General features: G+C 43.9%; 1 protein-coding gene across 1 annotated transcript in view; it reads right to left on the reverse strand.

Annotated features, from left to right (window-relative positions):
- The window catches only part of fstl4 (follistatin-like 4), a gene marked incomplete at its 3' end in the record, with an annotated part of 306,304 nt that extends 289,332 nt beyond the window's left edge, over nucleotides 1-16,972 (reverse strand). Inside the window, exon 1 of the mRNA XM_083788296.1 lies at nucleotides 16,905-16,972. Coding sequence (XP_083644422.1) covers nucleotides 16,905-16,958 — 54 coding nt within the window. The 5' untranslated portion in view covers nucleotides 16,959-16,972. The remainder of the gene's footprint in view (nucleotides 1-16,904) is intronic.
- Nucleotides 16,973-17,191: the final 219 nt, after the last annotated feature.

Here is a 17,191-nt window from a genome sequence, read left to right on the forward strand (position 1 = left end):
TCAGCATTGAGCGGAGAATTCAACTCGCGTTCACAGTGACTCTTTATTCTATCATTTCTCCAGGGTCCGCAGAGAGGTGCGCCGCGGTCCGGTCATGGACCGCGGTCCGCCTGTTGAGGACCACTGGTCTATACGATATATATCGTCATATCGCCCAGCCCTACAGTACCACACACATTGTCTTGCTCAAAGACACTTCGATACAGAGCCAAAAAGGAGCCGTGATCGAACTATAGGAACATACGGCTACCACACAGCTGCTCTACCTCCTGAGACACTGCCGCCCCAAGAAAAAGAAAAATCACGCCTGTGTGAACTGAGCGGTGCAACTATGGTACATCCAGACCCACAGGAATACGCCCAGGGGGCTGGCCCGGTTCCGGCGAGCCTTCCCTCGCTCGAAACGGTTGAGAAATGACCAAGTTATCGTGTTGCAGCTTTCCGTGCTCAGACACGCATCCGTGCTGGGACAGGGACGCGTATACACATACATAGGGACACACATAGCTGCGTAATGGAGCGGAGGCACCGCTTAAAAAAAACAACCTTGTAAGACCCTGCTCACATCCGTCTTATTACACTTTACTGTCAACCTCCCCCCCCCCCCCCCCCCCCGGCCTGTTTGGTTCACTGGTACTGATCTGAAATGAAATGCAAAACAAAAAGAGGGAAAAAAGAAACAGCATCAATGCAACTTAAAACACTATGCAGCTTGATGTGTCTCATATTTGAACAAAAAGAACAGGAGTCGAGTCGGGTGTGGAATATAGCAGTTCTTCCGACAAAGGAAAATACACAGCAGAAATGGAGGTGTTGTGACAGTTTGCACTGGTGTGGATCTGGTTGAGTAATGAGGCTCAACGATATAAACAATTTGCATATTATCTCCAAAGACCGGCCCTTGACTTTAAAAGCCTTGGTTCTCACAGCGGCGGCGCTCGCTGAAAGTAGCTATTCTTGTAGATATGCTATTTTCAGCGAGCGACAAAAAATATATGTTAATGACGATTAGAAGATTTAGAACACTTTCCTGGGGGTCTTTATGTGTGCAATATGTGGTTTTAGATATTTACTAGATATATACTACCTGTCAGTGGGGAGTGTTGGCTGATGAATGAATATCAACATCCTTAATACATCCCAATACTGTGGGGCAAATTATGACAGGCAATTCCTGCTGTCAAAATATGACCCCCCACCCCCAATCAAAAAACACTTTGTTTGAAATAGACACTCATGCTTTCTAACTACCTGTCAGTGGGGAGTGTTGGCTGGGAGGAGGAGGAGTAGGACTAAGGCCCTATACGTCCTCTATGGGGGTGATGGACTCAGGTTTACTATGCTTTTAGCAGGACTTTTGGCTTTTGTGCAGTGCTTTAGTTTGTTTCCACACACACACAAATACACAGACACAGATATTTGCATTTCATAGCACAATTCTGCAGATATAATAAGGCAGCTGGTAATGTAATTGATCAATTCTTGTTTCCATACATCAGGGCCTTACTTGATCATACTACAGAGTCACACAGAAAGTATCAAAAGTAGCAGATCCAGGCCTGGGCCATGGCTCAATGGTCCAGGCACCTTGGCTGGTAATCCAGTCTGGCAGTGTGCCGCGGGTTCGACTCCCGATCCCGATGGCCTTTACTGCATGTCTTCCCCCCCCATCTCTCTCCACATTCCCTGTCAGCCTACTGTCTGTCCCTCCATAAAAAATATAAAATAAAGGCGAAGGCCACAAAAAAACATTAAAAAAAAAAGGTAGCAGATCCACAAGCTCGAAACGTGGCATTAGTTTGTCAAACTTTGAATTTGAATCCTCTCCACCTGACAGAGACGAAAGGTCCTTAAAAAAAAGACATATTTCATCGTTTAAACACCACATGGATTCCTGTCAATCCCTCTCTCGTTCCGTTTCTCCACTTATTGTTTTCCTGTAGGCTACTTTGCAAGCATTCTCTTCAATGTCCGCCCCCACCCCTCCCTCCCCCCCCCCCCCCCCCCCCCCACCGGCTCTTTTTCACTGCCATCTGGTTGTTATAATTGCAGACATACGTCCTCACTCCTCCTCAACAAACTGTCTCTGTATCTTCTTGGGAGATACGGTCGATGTGCTAGACCAATACAATAAAGGTGAGAGACAAGTGATCAAACAAAACACTTACACTAGAGATGTAAAAAGATTTACACTATTTACACTGTGTCATTAGTCAATAAATTGGATATGAAATGACTCATCGGGAAGTAAAATACACAGCCTTATTGCAATATTGATGGTTATTGTATGTTGTTAACCACAGCTGGACTAAGTGTTGTGGTTATAATCCTGTACTACAGTGTCACCTTTTCATTTTTAAAGACGGGCGGAGAGAGTCTGGAATAGGACTGTACTATTAGGCATGTAAAATAAATGCCATGGCTCCAATGTGGATCAGACTTAATTTGGTGACGTCAGTCAATCGCTGAGACATATCTAGTTCTATGACTCATGATTCAAAATCTGGGCAAAGTTTCACCCGATCAGAGCCCTATTACATTCCCTTATGAAATGTAGTATTAAACATATACGTAGGCCTAATGTTAAAAACAGAGTGACCCTCTGATGCAGGGAAGAGTATTAACTCCACACAAGCTTCACCCGACCAGACCGGTCAGTTTAATCAACCGGCTTTGACATTCTGAGAGCCCTCCACTCTTACTAGTGGGGCAAAAAATAAATATTGTTTTGTATTATTTTTTATCAGATATTAGTGACAAGGAAATAAAAGGAAAGAGGTAGAAGGGCACAAGGTCTTGCAATGAACAGCGAAGACGGAGAAGTGTGGGTTAAACTGGGGAAAACAGCCAACTTACTCAAAAGAACTGCCAACAACAGAGTAAAGTGGAGGAGATTTATCAATGGCCTGCGCTCTCTGAAGGAGCAAAGGGCTTAAAGTGGAGTAAGTGAAAGGGGCTCACACACTTGGTTAGGGCTCATCTTTCATAGAGCATGAATGAACGAATCTCATGGCAATACAACCAACCAGGCTGGTCTAGGAGTTGACATGGTCTAACGAGCATTGGGTTGCGCATATTTAGTTAGGTGGCTGCTGTTCTGCCTGGAACAGTACAGCCTAAATTTAATAAAATGGGCCGGTGCTCTAAAACACTCTGGAACAATGCAAGCCAGGAACGATGACCGTTGGGAACACATGCCCCTCTGCTCATGCAATAGCAGGTGCACACCTGCTGTTAGAGTACCCTTTGGTCTGCCTGTGTCCCTCTTATGCCCAGAAATATGGAGATCCCTATCTGTCTGTCTGTGTCCTTTTTATGCCCATATGATATGGAATTCCATGTTATTATTATTAGCGGTCTATCTTGCCAGCTTATTCCCTGAGGTCACATGACTGAATGAAACACTGCTTCTTCTTTTTTCTTTCCAGCAGGGCCTGCAGGCTGGATGCCTGGTGGCTTATTGCTACCGCTCACTATTAGGAGTGTAAGTAAGCCTTTCCAAGCCCTGTGGCCCATAGGGCAGGAGCCTATATGCCCTGATTCTGTAACACGAGGCAGCTTGATTTACAAGTACACCCCCTGGACATGACGCTAGCATGTCGCAGGGATTTACCCCCCCCCCCCTCCCAATCCAACCCTTTGATGCAGAGTAGCAAGCAGGGAGGCATTGGGCGACTTGGGTCCCATCTTTATAATCTTTGGTATGAGCCGGCCAGGGACCTCCCTCTCTCAGGGCGGACACTCCAACCACAAAGCCACTGAGCAGGTACTGTACAGTATTCAATCACTTTCACGGTTTTGACCCAAAAGCAATACATGATTAAATGGTTTTGTTGCAGTAAGATTCATACAGGTACACCTCATTGCCATGCCACATGCAGTGACAACTGTATTTAACTGTACAGACTCCACCTGTACTGTATATCATACCCTGCAGTCTAAAACGCCTCTAGCATTTCCACAAACACCTTCTTCAAGAGCTATTTGCCTCCATGTTGGCACCCATTTAAACACCCTGAAGGAGTCCAACATCGCCGCTGTTACACAGACTGAACGCATTCAGTCAGTGGAAATGCAGTTTAAACAGCAGGGCGCAATTCCACGCCAAGCTGTGTCTAATATTATGGGATGTTGGCTGAATATGTCCACTCCACCCCCGCCTCCTCTATAAGGGGTTGCTGTGTAGGCACTCTTAATTCAAGCACCCATATGTTTTGACACACACACACACACACACACACACACACACACACACACACACACACACACACACACACACACACACACACACACACACACACACACACACACACACACACACACTAATTCCAGTCAACATAAGAACCCTCATGTGGAATTAGCTGTCTGCATGCCAAGTCAGCCGCCGCTGCAGTATATTATTTGCTAAATGACAAAGGCGGTCGCCTCCCTGAGACTTTGATAAGGAGGAGTGTGTTGATACTTTTGACCCAGTCTGTAGAATATACATAATGCTCGGGGGAGGGGAGCGGGGGGTGGGGGGGGGGGGGCGGAGGAGGGCAGGGAGAGTGCCATGAGAGCCAATCCTATTCCGTTTTAATACCCCGACAGTGGCACGCCGCGATAAGCTCAGTCTGTGTATTCACATACTGCATTATTAGGCAGAGAAGGGCTCACCTACCTAGAGTTTATTATTTCTACATTTTCTTGCCGTCAGGCAGAAACCATGACACTGGCAAGGTGTTGTCCAGTAATAACGATCTTGTGTGTCGATATGTGTGTGTGTGTGTGTGTGTGTGTGTGTGTGTGTGTGTGTGTGTGTGTGTGTGTGTGTGTGTGTGTGTGTGTGTGTGTGTGTGTGTGTGTGTGTGTGTGTGTGTGTGTGTGTGTGTGTGTGCGCGCGTGTGTTTGTTAGCAAGATGACCCGAAAATGGAAGGTCAGATTTCCATGACACGTGTACAGAATGACCAGTATGCAGCCCCAAGAAACCTGATAAACCTTTACCGTTTGGATTGAAACGGTCAAGGTCACAATCATGAAGGTCAATGTCTGTCGAGGACGGACGGGCAGATTTTCATGAAACTTAGTGGGAATGATCAGCTAGGCTGTCCTGAAGAGATTACTACGTTTTGGGTTCAAGGTCACAATCAAAAGACAAAATAAACTAGGATATGTATTGTGGGCAGGATTTGCACCCCAGACGCCTTAATTTTATGGGGTTTTTTTTTAATCTAATTTTTTATCCCACGATTTTGTTTTCTTTTCACCCAGTGCCAATTATCTAATGTAATCCTGGGCGCTACACTTCCTCTGCCAACCTGGGGGGGCAGCGGACTGACCACATGCCTCCTTCTATGCATGAGGAGTCCAAGCTGCTTCTTTTCACCTGACAGAGGGGAATTTCCCCGGCCGAACGTAGCGCGTGGAAGGGACACGTTATTCCGACCAGTTCCTTTCCCCTCCATCAGGCTGGCCAGGGGGAGGTAGTTTTAGAGACCAGGATTACGGCATGTTTTTGTGAGGGTACCTACCCTAGGGGACACGGGGAGAACATGCAAACTCCACACTCCAACCAAGAACTAAAGTCGTATGCACTCAAAAAATGTGAAAGACAAGTATTTTGGAGTATGTGTCTTTATTTCTTTGTGATGTGATAACTGCATCATGCACCCTACAGACATTTCTGTGAGCACTCGGGAGGGTGCGATGACGAGCTTTAAGAAATCTTTAAGACATCTCATAATCATTAGCTGCAATAGGATACATCTGACACCGACACAATTTACCCGAGTGTTGAGAGACAGTGCGTGTGTGCGTGCGTGCGTGCGTGCGTGCGTGCGATCCAAGGTTCTTCTGACCGTCACATGATGTGTCATCTAATCAATTCATGCCAGACGGTTCTTCTAGCAGATGAGTTAGAAACATGGTAAACCAAAACACTCGTACTGGCTTTACATTGTGTGCTGATGTGAGCTGCTGATGAGTGCAATAATACATGCACTTGTGTTTATATTTCTTTTGCGCAGGCCCAGCCTTTCCCAACACTACCAAATAGCATTTATTTCTGGCCCTGTGCTGCTCGGGCTGAAACTGATAACTGTAATTTGCCCACTAAGTATCTTATTGTATAATTATGCTTATGCTGTAGTTCCAAGAGACAAAGGAGTTTTTGAGAGAAAATTTTAAATTACAGAACCAGACATACTCCTTCCAAATTAATGTGCTAATCTCTTCCAGACAGAAGGGCAAAGCAGGGCAGGTGGAGATGATTTTTATGGCTAATGACATACGATAACCAGCAGTGGTGTACTGTAGTAAGTAACTATAGTTTTGCTGTACTTTTTACTTTACTGGAGTACTTTAAAATTTCTATAATTTTACATCTACTCCATTACACCTCAAAGACAAATATTGTACTTTTACTCAACTTGCTTCCCGCCGGTCTCAACTCTGACTCAACCCCCTCCCACACTCTGTCTTGAGTCAGACTCGCCCGCGTCGGACTTGGTCTTGACTTGGACCAGGGGTTTTCAACTGGTTTTGATCCAGGGACCACCATTCTGACTAGCAGCAGCCTGGGGACCACCAATGTTGTGTCGGGTGGGTTCATCGTAGATCTACGATGGACCCACCAGACACAATAGTGGTGGGGCATTCATGCACCATGGGTTAAGATTGTTTTTGTTTTCTTCTTACTTGTTACTCACTAATCACACTATCACAGGCTACATTCATGAGCTGGACAAAAAGTTTCAAAGTATTTTATTATCAAAAGTTTTACTAAAGTGTTTTTTGTACTAAGTAGGACTCAAAATAAGTCTCAAAATAATAATCCATTTCAGTTAATCACCCAAACACTGAAGACACATTTGACACTTGGTGCATTTGACAGTCACAGTAGATTTGTTGCTGACAACCCCCCCCCCCCACACACACACACACACACACAGAAAATATATTTTTATCTTATTCTATTTTAATAATCTTCTCTTTATTTTAACCAACCTACAACCTGCACTACATTTTACAGTCCCTTTCTAACATACAGAGGGAACTGTTCATTGTGTACCGTCACTTTAAAAGCGTAATGTATACATCATCGTACGACGGTGTCACGCACCAAAAATAGCCAATCTACAAGCTCACACCGGGGCTCCACCGGGCGCGTTGCGCCTCCATCGTGTGCGTCAAAAAACGAACCGGCCAACCGGGGCAATTTTAATGCAGTCACGCAACGCAACACAACGTGGGCAGTGGAGCCACCCTTCATTGATTAAAACGGGAACATTCCCTGACGGAGACGCGACGCTGACGGGCCCAGTGGAGCCCGCACCTGGTTGCATCGCGTTGTGAGCTTGTAGCTCTGCCTTTTCGGCAACGATAGACTGAGAAGTTGCACATTGAATAGTGAATACTAGGGATGCTCCGATCAATCGGTGGCCGATCGATCGTGGCCGATCACCGATCGATCGGATCGGCCGTGCAAAATCCACCGATCCGCGAAACCGATCAACAAAGCAAAAATCGGCCCAGGCCGTAGCGTAACGGTCTGGGCACCGGACTGGTGATCCAGTCGCGGTGTGCCGCGGGTTCGACTCCCGGACCCGACACGGCCTTTACCGCATGTCATCCCCCCATCTCTCTCCCGTTTCCTGTCAGCCTACTTTATATCCTTTAAAAAATCAATAAAGGCGTAAGCCGCAAAAAAATATCTTAAAAAAAAAAAAAAAAAAAGCAAAAATCTGCGCAGTTTTACATCCAAAATAATGTGTCACTTTCTCGGTTCGGCACCGCTACTGGCAGCGCAACTAAAATCTCCCCCCCACATGGCAGGGAGAGAGAGAGAAAAGAGAGACAGAGCGAGAGAGCACGCACGTCTTCACCCCAGCGAGGGAGGGGGGAGAGAGAGAGAGAAAAGGAGAGAGAGAGCGAGAGAGAGCACGCACGTCTTCACCCCAGCGAGGGAGGGAGACGGAGAGAAAGGGAGAGAGGCTGCTCCAGTCCAGTCATTACCTTTTTTCTCATTGACCAGCAGAAAAGTGAGCAAACTATAATACTTGTGCCCTGATACAACTTTCTTGGAAATGTGCTTGTTGCCTGCAGTTGCAGGCAGCCAGCCAGTAAGATGAGCCTGTGCATTTCACGGTTTTCACCCTGTATAACTTGAACGCATAGGCAAGGCAATCAAGACCATTCATTAATGACAGCTGTGTAGGCGCGATGAGTCTAATGTTGTGTGTGTGTTACACCAAAAGTGGTGACCTGATTATATAGGTCACCTAGGTGACACACACGGCTTCTATACAATGCGTTGTCAACACATGCTGAGTTGACAAAGACTGACAATTTCGGAGAAGACTGATAGTTTATCCTTTAGTAATTAGGCTGTGGAAGTATTCACACTACTTTAGTGTGGATTTATTGGTATTGTCAATTTAAGGAAAGGAGGAGGAGGAGGAGGAGGTGGTGATCAAGCAGCTCCACAAGACCACAACGTTACATTGGTAGGCTCAATGCTGCATTTTTTTTCTCTCAGGGTGCATGGGATGATGGGAGCACCTCCAGCAGGCTAGGGAGCCCCGCTCAGGTTAGCGGAAAATGATTTAATAAAATTATTTAAAAAGATCGGGATCGGAATCGGCCGATCTTTAAAAAAAAGATCGGTGATCGGGATCGGCCCCCAAAAACGTGATCGGAGCATCCCTAGTGAATACGTCACGTATTATGTGAGACTATTCAATCGATCCGCGGCAGATATTATAACTATGGCAGGGAGATTTGACTTTCCCAAACGTATTATTATGAATTGAATGAATAATTTATGGCAACGTCTTACCGTGCTTGCCTTGGTCAGCAAGCACGGTAAGCATGCATGCGTTGGGTGGAAGAGCAGGATGGTTGTTCCGCTGGCAGCTGATGACTCCGTCAGCTTCTTTTTTGATTTATTTGACACCTTGAGCACTTGTTAGATTCGACTTAAGTTATTATTATTATTTACAAACAAGTAAAAAGAGTGCAAATAAGTTTTATATTATATATTAGAAAGGTAAAAAAAAAGTAAAGAAAAAAAAGGCAAAAATATAACTTTTCTGAATGCCTGGCTGCGGACCACCAGCAGTACCTCCGCGGACCACCAGCAGTACCTCCGCGGACCACCAGGGGGGCGCGGACCACCGGTTGAAAACCCCTGACTTGGACAATACTACAACAATACTCGACTACAACAATATACTCAGTGGTGTCATGGTGATTTCTTTACTGGTACTATAGTAAAATACGCACATCACTTTGTGGAGGTGCTGGGTTCAAAAAGTGACAAGAAGTGTTCAGAAGGGAACCCGCACACTCATACGGTATGCTCCAAAAGATACATTTATTGACGACGTTTCGAGCCAAGATGAAGAGCCTTGGCTCGAAACGTCGTCAATAAATGTATCTTTTGGAGCATATGAGTGTGCGGGTTCCCCTCTATTTTCCTATGATTTTTTTACTGGTACCAGTAAAAATGTTACCAGAGATGGTACGCACATGCATGACACAGAACAGCTACATAGCCTAAGCCTATTGTTAAATAGTGTATGAGAGTTTTAGACACACAAACACAAAAGTAGACTTAAAATAGTCAAACATGGCCCAGGCGGTGGCGTAACTGTCTGGGCACCCGACTGGTAATCCAGTCGCAGTGTGCCGCGGTTTCGACTCCCGAGCCCGACACGGCCTTTACTGCATGTCAGGGACAGACAGCCTACTGTCTGTCCCTTAAAAAAACCAATAAAAGGCGTAAGCCGCAAAAAAAATAATATATATATATATATATATAGTCCAACATCTTTACTGCACATTAGCCAAACTAAAAAGTTGGTTTTGGACGAATGAATCTGTTCTTTGATGGAGGAGGAGGCATTCTTCTTGTTGTGCAGAACAGTACACCGTACAGCAGCAGTAGCCTACTGGAGCCATAGCCTATTGCCGTAAGTGCGCATGCTTACCGTATATGTGCGCTCAGGTAAAGAGTTAAAGCTGTTGTTATGCAAAGTAGTACACCTTTGAATTCGGCACGGTACTTGACAGTGTGAAAACAGGGGGGTAAACCTAGACCACTATGGGTACTTGGTAAGTTGGTGCATCTTGGAAAGTCTGGTGACGCGAGGTTGGTGCGTCTTCTCTTGAATCTAGAGGGACGCGTTCTAGCATGCACGCACGTGCACTGTTCCATTCCGTCCCATTATTTTCTTTTTGTTTCATACAGCGGTCATGCTCATTGCAGACAACTGTGGGTGTCAAAATAAACACATCGAGGCATTTTGTTTTTCAGGTCTGAAGCTTCAACAGAGAAGATGATTGGTTCTGAAATAACTTTGTCGCTATCTTCATCTGCCATCATAGGAACATTCCACTCGCTGCCAATGACCAATTTCACACATCTGCTTCCCCTCCCCAATGGTTCATTCTTATCTCATATCCCCGGTCTCTTCCCCATCCGCCTTCACCGTGTGTGGGTTTTTGTTATTTACCACAATTTTTCACTGTAGTTTTCGTTGCCTTAGATGACGTGAGTCGAGGGCCACACACGGGACAGTTGAATTTAAATGGAACACACTGCAGTGCTCAATTATGTGAAAACAGAATGAATTTTGGTACACAATATACATTGTTTTACAATAGGCTATTTACCAGGCTAGCAGACCTGGGTCCTTGCTTCTGGGGCTGGGGTTTAAAACTAATTAGACTTAAATATAGAAGTACATGGAAGATTAAAAACAAATTGGCTGTAAAGCGGACAGCACACTTCAGAAGAACTCCCAATTATGCTGGTTTCACTTTGAGCACTGTGACCATTCCATCAGTTAAGAGCCCGCCCTATAACAATAATTTTGGTACACAATATACATTGTTTTACAATAGGCTATTTACCAGGCTAGCAGACCTGGGTCCTTGCTTCACAACACAAGGATGTCCTGTTACAAAATGTTGACTTGTTACAAAATGTTCACTTATTTTTTTTGTTAAGATACTTGCTTAAAACAATGCAGTTAACTGTTAAAATTATAAACTTAACTAACTAATTGACATCTTGCCAGTTATACCACCACCACCACTGCAGTCACTGATGAAACACTTTGCATTGTGTTCAAATATGGACTGGTGACTTACATAGATTGCACTGTACGGTGAAAATACCTGAGTTTACATACTTTGCTGTGATTATGGGTTCATCTCATGCAGTACAGCTTGGCTAAATATCAATGTTATCAATGCAATGCTGTATACTATAAACCAATGGTTCTCACATGGTGTGCCAAGGCATGCTGGTGTGCCGCGATTCAATTCCAGGTGTGGTTTGGGTTTTGAGAAAGCATGCATGTCAGCTCTATGCCAGGTGCAGGGCAGAAGTCAAAACCTAAGGTGTGTTTTTGCTATTTCCTTTGCCTGAGGCTCAAAACGTCACACACTATGGTGAACACATTTTAAACTTTGGGAGCATGATCAATGTCGGCGGTGGCTCAGGGGTAGAGTGGCTGGATGGTAACCGCAAGGTTCCCAGTTCGAACCCGGGCTCCCCCAGAGTTAGTGTCAAAGTGTCCTTGAGCAAAACACTGAACCCCCAATTGCTCCTGATGTGCTGGTTGGTGCCCTGCATGGTTTCCGCCACCATCGGTGTATGAATGTGTGTGTGAATGGGTGAATGCAATGCACAATCTATGTAAAGCGCCTTGGATAAAGGCGCTATATAAATGCACCATTTACCATTTACCAATGTCCAAAACAGCAAGACATCAAAAGCTGGAGGGCTGCCAGCCAGCAAATTTGTGATGTGGGAACTAACACACGTGACACGGGCATCGTGCACGAGGCCGTCCCACATTAACATAATGTGGATGTACTCAAGAAAAAAGCACATGCACAAAGCACCAGATGTAGATGTATGGAGAACGGGATGACTGGGAGCAACAGTAGAGGGCTCGTCTGAAGACGACCACTTTGGGATGACATGAATTCTGCAAAATTCTATACGATGTACTAACTATACAAACATTATGAATTATCTTTTAAGTTTAAAATGATCCCTAGCTATAAGCCTTATATGCCTTAATACATTTATATAATTGCCCTCTATACTACATTTAGGAATTAAAAACACTGTAAATATTGTATTTATTTTAGAAATAGGTAATCTTTTACTCAATAGGGACCCAATACTTTCCCCATGTGTGGTCCAGCCCTATGGAATGTAGGCTATAGAATGCATGTTTAGGAAAAACTTTTTCTTTCCCCTCTTTTTCTTGCAGATGGGTTCAAAGATTGAGTAAACAGAGATCTGCCAGACTGGTTTGTGATTGCTTTCATGGCATGTGGACAATAGACACACAAATAAAGAAGAAGAAAATCCATCACCATTGCAAACCCCTTCAAGGGTTTTCAGACTGTTGCCAAAATCAGGCCCCCTGTGGACTCATGTAAAATCATGCACAAAGCCCGGAAGCATAGAATTCTTGAATTTCAGGGAGTTTGACAACCTCAAGTGTAGGAGGCATTAGAGGTTGGTTGGCCTGAGTTGGCCTCCGTCAGACTATTTTCAGTCAACTTTTCTGGAGGTAAACAACTCAACTTAAGAGATTTGCTGAAACCCCATAACCCTGTGCGCTCCCTTAGGTCATCGGGAAGGGCCCTCCTAGTTCCTCCTGCAACGCGTCTGGTCACTCGGGGTGGCCGGGCCTTTGCGGCTCGGGCACCTTTGCTCTGGAATTCCCTGCCTTTGGCTCTTAGATTAGCAGAATCAGTGCCTTCTTTTAAAACGCTTTTAAAAACACATCTGTATGCCAAGTGTTTTTCCTAACACTGTTTTTTATTGTTTTATTGACCTGTTATTTTCTTCATGCTTTATTATATCTGATGTCCTGATGTTTTGTTGTTTTTATGATTACTGTTTTTATAACCTGTCTGTAAAGCACTTTGTAACTATACGTTTGGAAAGGTGCTATACAAATAAAATTCATTCATTCATTCAACTTGGCTGACACGGACACGGAACTCCAGAATTCTTGTCTGTGCTTTGTTTTCCTCAAGTGTGTTTCACTGGTGCTGCTTGTTCATCTTTCGTTCAGACTGATTTCCACTCGTCCCAGAGACAAAGGGAACAGTGTTGGAAAAAGTATTCCGATTTGTCAAGTAAAATTAGCAATACTAGTTACAAGCAAATTTTACCTGACTAAAATAATATTTCTGCCATTAAACTATATTACCATTATCTATACTCATTATACTCATTATGAATGTTCCATTTCACATAGTATTTCCCACACCAAATCTCTTTGCCAACAAATAACAAATCTACAAGTTCACAACACAACACATACAAAGTTGGTGTAGTGAAGTACTAACAGGCATCACACACTCTCTCCTCAGATGCTGTGAACACCACAGCACCAAGGCACACGCGCTGCGGGATTTGTCAACTCACAATTTAAGCATGAAAGAAAAAAGAAAAGAAAAGAAAAAATGCTGGCACTGGTTATTCCTTCCTGAAGCTCTCCACGACGCATGCCACATAATTATGTGATCCAATTCACCCCGAGGGTCGACTTTAAAGTCTACTGCCAATTGACAGCTTTTTAGTTCCCTGTTCTGGCTGGATAGACGGGGGGATGCCTGGGACTGTGTTTTTTTCCTTTTGCGTTAAGGGATGTAAGGGGACAGAACCACTGAGGCAAAATGACATTGCGAAGCCAGCTGCCAAACTGGCAGAGCCCGAAGTGAGTCAGACCTAGAACAGACCAGGGGGTGCACGCTTCATTTCACAAAGAATTGGGGGGACCACAGGGCTGAGCGGTGTGTGTGTGTGTGTGTGTGTGTGTGTGTGTGTGTGTGTGTGTTTTTCCGTTGCTGCAAACAAACAAGCCATCCTACAGTATATTTGTTAGAACCTAACGTGTGTCTTCTGTTATGTGGAGATTAAGTGTAAACGGGAAAAAAGTTGTCCAAGTACGGTCAACTCAGGTCCCGTTTACCAAGGTCTAGAGGGGTTTTAAGGATGTTGTTCAAGCTTGGTAGAACAAAAGTTTGAGTAAGTCATGACACCCCAAATGACTTAGCTAAAGTACTGTGGTTGAGCCAATATAAAAAATGCACCCGTGAAATAACAGAAATTAAATATTACAAGAGCTTTTAACTTATTCCCTCCAAAGCTATATTGCATGTGGACAAAAAAAAGAGGCTGGGGTTTAAAACTAATTAGACTTAAATATAGAAGTACATGGAAGATTAAAGACAAATTGGCTGTAAAGCGGACAGCACACTTCAGAAGAACTCCCAATTATGCTGGTTTCACTTTGAGCACTGTGACCATTCCATCAGTTAAGAGCCCGCCCTATAACATTCTGACCAATCAAACACGATGGTCACATTGGTGTTGTCTGTGGTGACTTTGGCTAGTAAGGTGCAAGAAGAAAAAAAATAAGAGGGACCAACCGATCTTATGATTCTTAAATGGCCCCTCTCTACCACTTCAGTCATTGCCGCCCCTTTACATGACCTCTTAACTGTAGAATGATGTTTACCCATTGACTCGTCTATTCAGGTAAGGTCAGTAACGTTTTGGTGACTATGGAGACAATGTCGAGACACGACTGGACAATGAATTGTGTTGGTGGTGGTGGTACAGTATGATCCATAAAATATTATCTCAGGCTTATGGTAGATGAGTATGGTAAATAAGTAAAATTGTTTTGTTTGTTTGTTGGTTGTTTGTGATGTAAAGTGTCCTTGGATTCATGAAAGGCACTATATAAATTCAAGACGCTAAGCCTATTATTATCATTTTCAAATAGCGTGGGCACAAAAAGGCTCATATTGTCAGTGTGCAAACCCCATTAAGCAGTTAATGTTGCATAACACAAATGTTGTATGTCTAGTTTTCCCACGCCTAATGCTTAACCACATTAACCTGGTGTTCGTATGGTCTATAAATACCAAAAATCGCAGATCTACAAGCTTAAGTTACAGAAACAAGTACAAGTAAATATGTTTTCATCAACTACTGTATAAAGAAGACACCACACACACACACACACGAGGTGCCACATCACCCCAGTCTTAGCCTCTTTACACTGGCTTCCAGTTAAATTCAGAGTCAACTCCAAGGTCCTGGTGCTCACTTATAGAGCTCTAAATGGTCAGGCTCCATTATATCTTACTATGTGGATGAAGGATGTACACTTCACATGTACACTTTACAGTGGTGACGTGAGTAGTGACTAATGCAACCATTCAGCAGCACAGTTCCCACACAGCTTCCACTGAAGCCCTGTTCATATTGTTGCTGTCAGGCTGTCTGTGTTTCTTTTTGTTTGTTAATGGCAAAATGACAATATAGGTACGTACGTTTCCATTAAGCCTTTGCAAAAATAGAAAGCGTACTGTATGTTCAATTAAGTTGAAAAATGAAAAGCGCATATTGACCACCGTTTCCATCCACTGATAAAATGTGACTCATGGGATATGAAGAATACTGTCTAGTGCCTAATAATAACATGTCTTATCAGACATAAAGTACGTCTGTTCGTGACCGCTGCAAATTAAACCGATACATAGCGTTTTCATCATGCAGACAAAAGGAAAGGAAAGGTACTATGTTTACCCAGGGTAACTGGACTAAGCTCAATAACTTGTTTACAGCCAGGCCCTGCTCATAGAACATTTCATGGTAGAGGTTCAATGCCTTGTCCAAGGGCACTTCAGCGGTGGTAATTTTAACGTGCCGGTCCGGGGATACGAACTAGCGACCTTCCGATATCAAGACCGCTCCACAAACCGTTTGGCCACCGCTGCCTTTTAATCCATGCCGTTAAAAGCCCTTGTCTTCATGGGCATGAGGTACAACAAACAGCCACAGCAGTGGCTGCTGGGACGAACTTCCATTATTTGGACACTCAAAGTCATACAAGAGGGGACGCTACAGCAGAGAGGTATATGTGTGTCTGTCTCAGGCATGTCTGACGGATGCACTTGTGAATAATTCTACTGTGTAACTGATAAACTCTCTCTCTCGCTCCCTCTTTCTGTCTGTCTGTCTGTTGGTCTGTCTGTCTGTGTCTGTCTTGTCCGTCTCTTTTTGCTCCTCCGTCAGCTAAATTCCTGCCCAGCAGAAAATATGATAGAGCAGAAAATATGATAGAGAGAGAGAGAGAGAGAGAGAGAGAGATACGTATCCCTGCCTCAGACTGAACCCGTAACTATGCCAGTCGAACTGTGTTCTCTAAAAAGCACAGTTTGGATGCCTCAAGATATGTAAACTGCACTCGCTTTGTGTAAAATGCACAATAAATCTGTGAGTGTGGAGTAAATGAGCTGAGAGGAAGGAAGGGGAAAGAGTGAGTTGTGCCAGAGGAAATGAGGGGATGAGGAGAATACAAGATAGTAGCATAATGGAAACAAGCCTGCAGGGCTTTTTGTGTAACTATCCTTTTAGCATTAGTGTATTATTTAATGTACCTCTGTAATTATTATTTAACTGTTAATAAAGTATTCAATCAATGGAGAAGTTAACTAAAGCTAACAAAGTAACAAACTAGAATAAAAAAATTAAATAAAGAAATGAGTTAACTGCAAATAAATGGTGCTTGACAATTAATGTTTTTCAAATTTATTTGAGCCTAGCTAAGTGTAGTATGTTTTTTAATTAGGCAATGCCTTTTTGAATCTCTTCCCTGACAAATAGGCCTACCACAAAATACAACAACAAACAAGAAACTAAAATGGCAATAAATGAAAACAAGCCTTTTCACAAAATAAAAACTAAACTATGGTAAATCCACTTTAAAACGAAACAGAAAATGAAAACGATTGAAATTTTAAAACGTATATATTGGTGTGTGTGTGTGTGTGTGTGTGTGTGTGTGTGTGTGTGTGTGTGTGTGTGTGTTACCATGGAGTGTGGTTCCTGCGTGGGGCTGATATGCTGCGTGCTGGCTGCGTCCATCTTGTCTCTCCCACGGCTCTTGTGGCCCTCGGCCCTCCAGCACAGGGAGGTCACCAGCAGGATGGCTCCAGCCACAGCCCAAACACCCAGGCTGCCCATCAGCGTCTACCTGGATGGAAGAACAATAAGGCACAATTATACAACAGGTCGTTTCCAGGAAGCAATCTGATTGGTTGAAACAGCCTTCTAGCCGTGCTCCAGTCCAAACCAGCATCATGGAACACCTAATTAAA

Source organism: Protomyctophum parallelum, assembly GCF_964188405.1.
Source record: "Protomyctophum parallelum genome assembly, chromosome: 1".
In the NCBI taxonomy this organism is placed as follows: domain Eukaryota; kingdom Metazoa; phylum Chordata; class Actinopteri; order Myctophiformes; family Myctophidae; genus Protomyctophum; species Protomyctophum parallelum.